General features: G+C 39.8%; 1 protein-coding gene across 1 annotated transcript in view; it reads right to left on the reverse strand.

Annotated features, from left to right (window-relative positions):
- LOC107550402 (ras-related protein Rab-10-like) overlaps nt 1-810 on the reverse strand; it is a 20,808-nt gene extending 19,998 nt beyond the window's left edge. Inside the window, exon 1 of the mRNA XM_016231665.1 lies at nt 605-810. Coding sequence (XP_016087151.1) covers nt 605-731 — 127 coding nt within the window. The 5' untranslated portion in view covers nt 732-810. The remainder of the gene's footprint in view (nt 1-604) is intronic.
- Nucleotides 811-816: the final 6 nt, after the last annotated feature.

The raw sequence follows: 816 nt of genomic DNA on the forward strand, positions 1-816 counted from the left end.
TTTTTTTTTTTTTAATAAATAACTTTTAAAAAAATAAATCGCTGCTTAAAGGCACCAGCGATGCAGTAAAGATGCGTTGTTCCCGTCTGTTAACAGGTTTAACCCTTAGAGTGATGGATTTTGGGGTTACTGCAAGTAACAGGCCGCTTGAACCTTAAACGTTTAACTTGACCTAAACCATAAACAATGTATCGATTATCTCAGCTGGACAAAGTAAGTTAGTAATTACATATTCAACGCTGACAAAGTCATTACTTTGACTCATCTGGCATCAAAATATTATTAGTCAGTCAACCCGCATGTTAACGCAAAACTTTAGCCGAATAACCTCAACATCTACAATAACACTGATCCAAAATATACAGATGAACAGAACGGAAGCCAATTATTAGACAACCAAAACAAGCTTCTGAACTCTGGAATATGATTCTGAATCAACCGATTTCAGGTGATTCACTCAGCTGATATGAATCAGTTAGCCGGTTAGCATGCTAAAGCCCAGAATCAAGGCCTAGTCAGCATTTACTCAAACATTTAACAGCATTTCTCACGTAAAACAATGAATAAAACCCTCGGAGAGGGTGGATTCGGGTGTGATACTCACCTATAGTGGAGATGAAGGTGGTGTTAAAGGCGTCGTCTGAAAATCGAAACAGCACGCAGGTCTTTCCCACCCCAGAATCACCGATCAAGAGCAGCTTAAAGAGCAGATCATAGGTCTTCTTCGCCATCTGAGCTCTTTATAAACACACACTGAAGAGAAACGGATGGAGACTGAGTGTGTGTTAAAGGGAAAGCGTGTGTGTGTGTGTGTGT

Source organism: Sinocyclocheilus grahami, unplaced genomic scaffold (assembly GCF_001515645.1).
Source record: "Sinocyclocheilus grahami isolate Dianchi unplaced genomic scaffold, SAMN03320097.WGS_v1.1 scaffold397.1, whole genome shotgun sequence".
NCBI classification, from domain to species: Eukaryota; Metazoa; Chordata; class Actinopteri; order Cypriniformes; family Cyprinidae; genus Sinocyclocheilus; species Sinocyclocheilus grahami.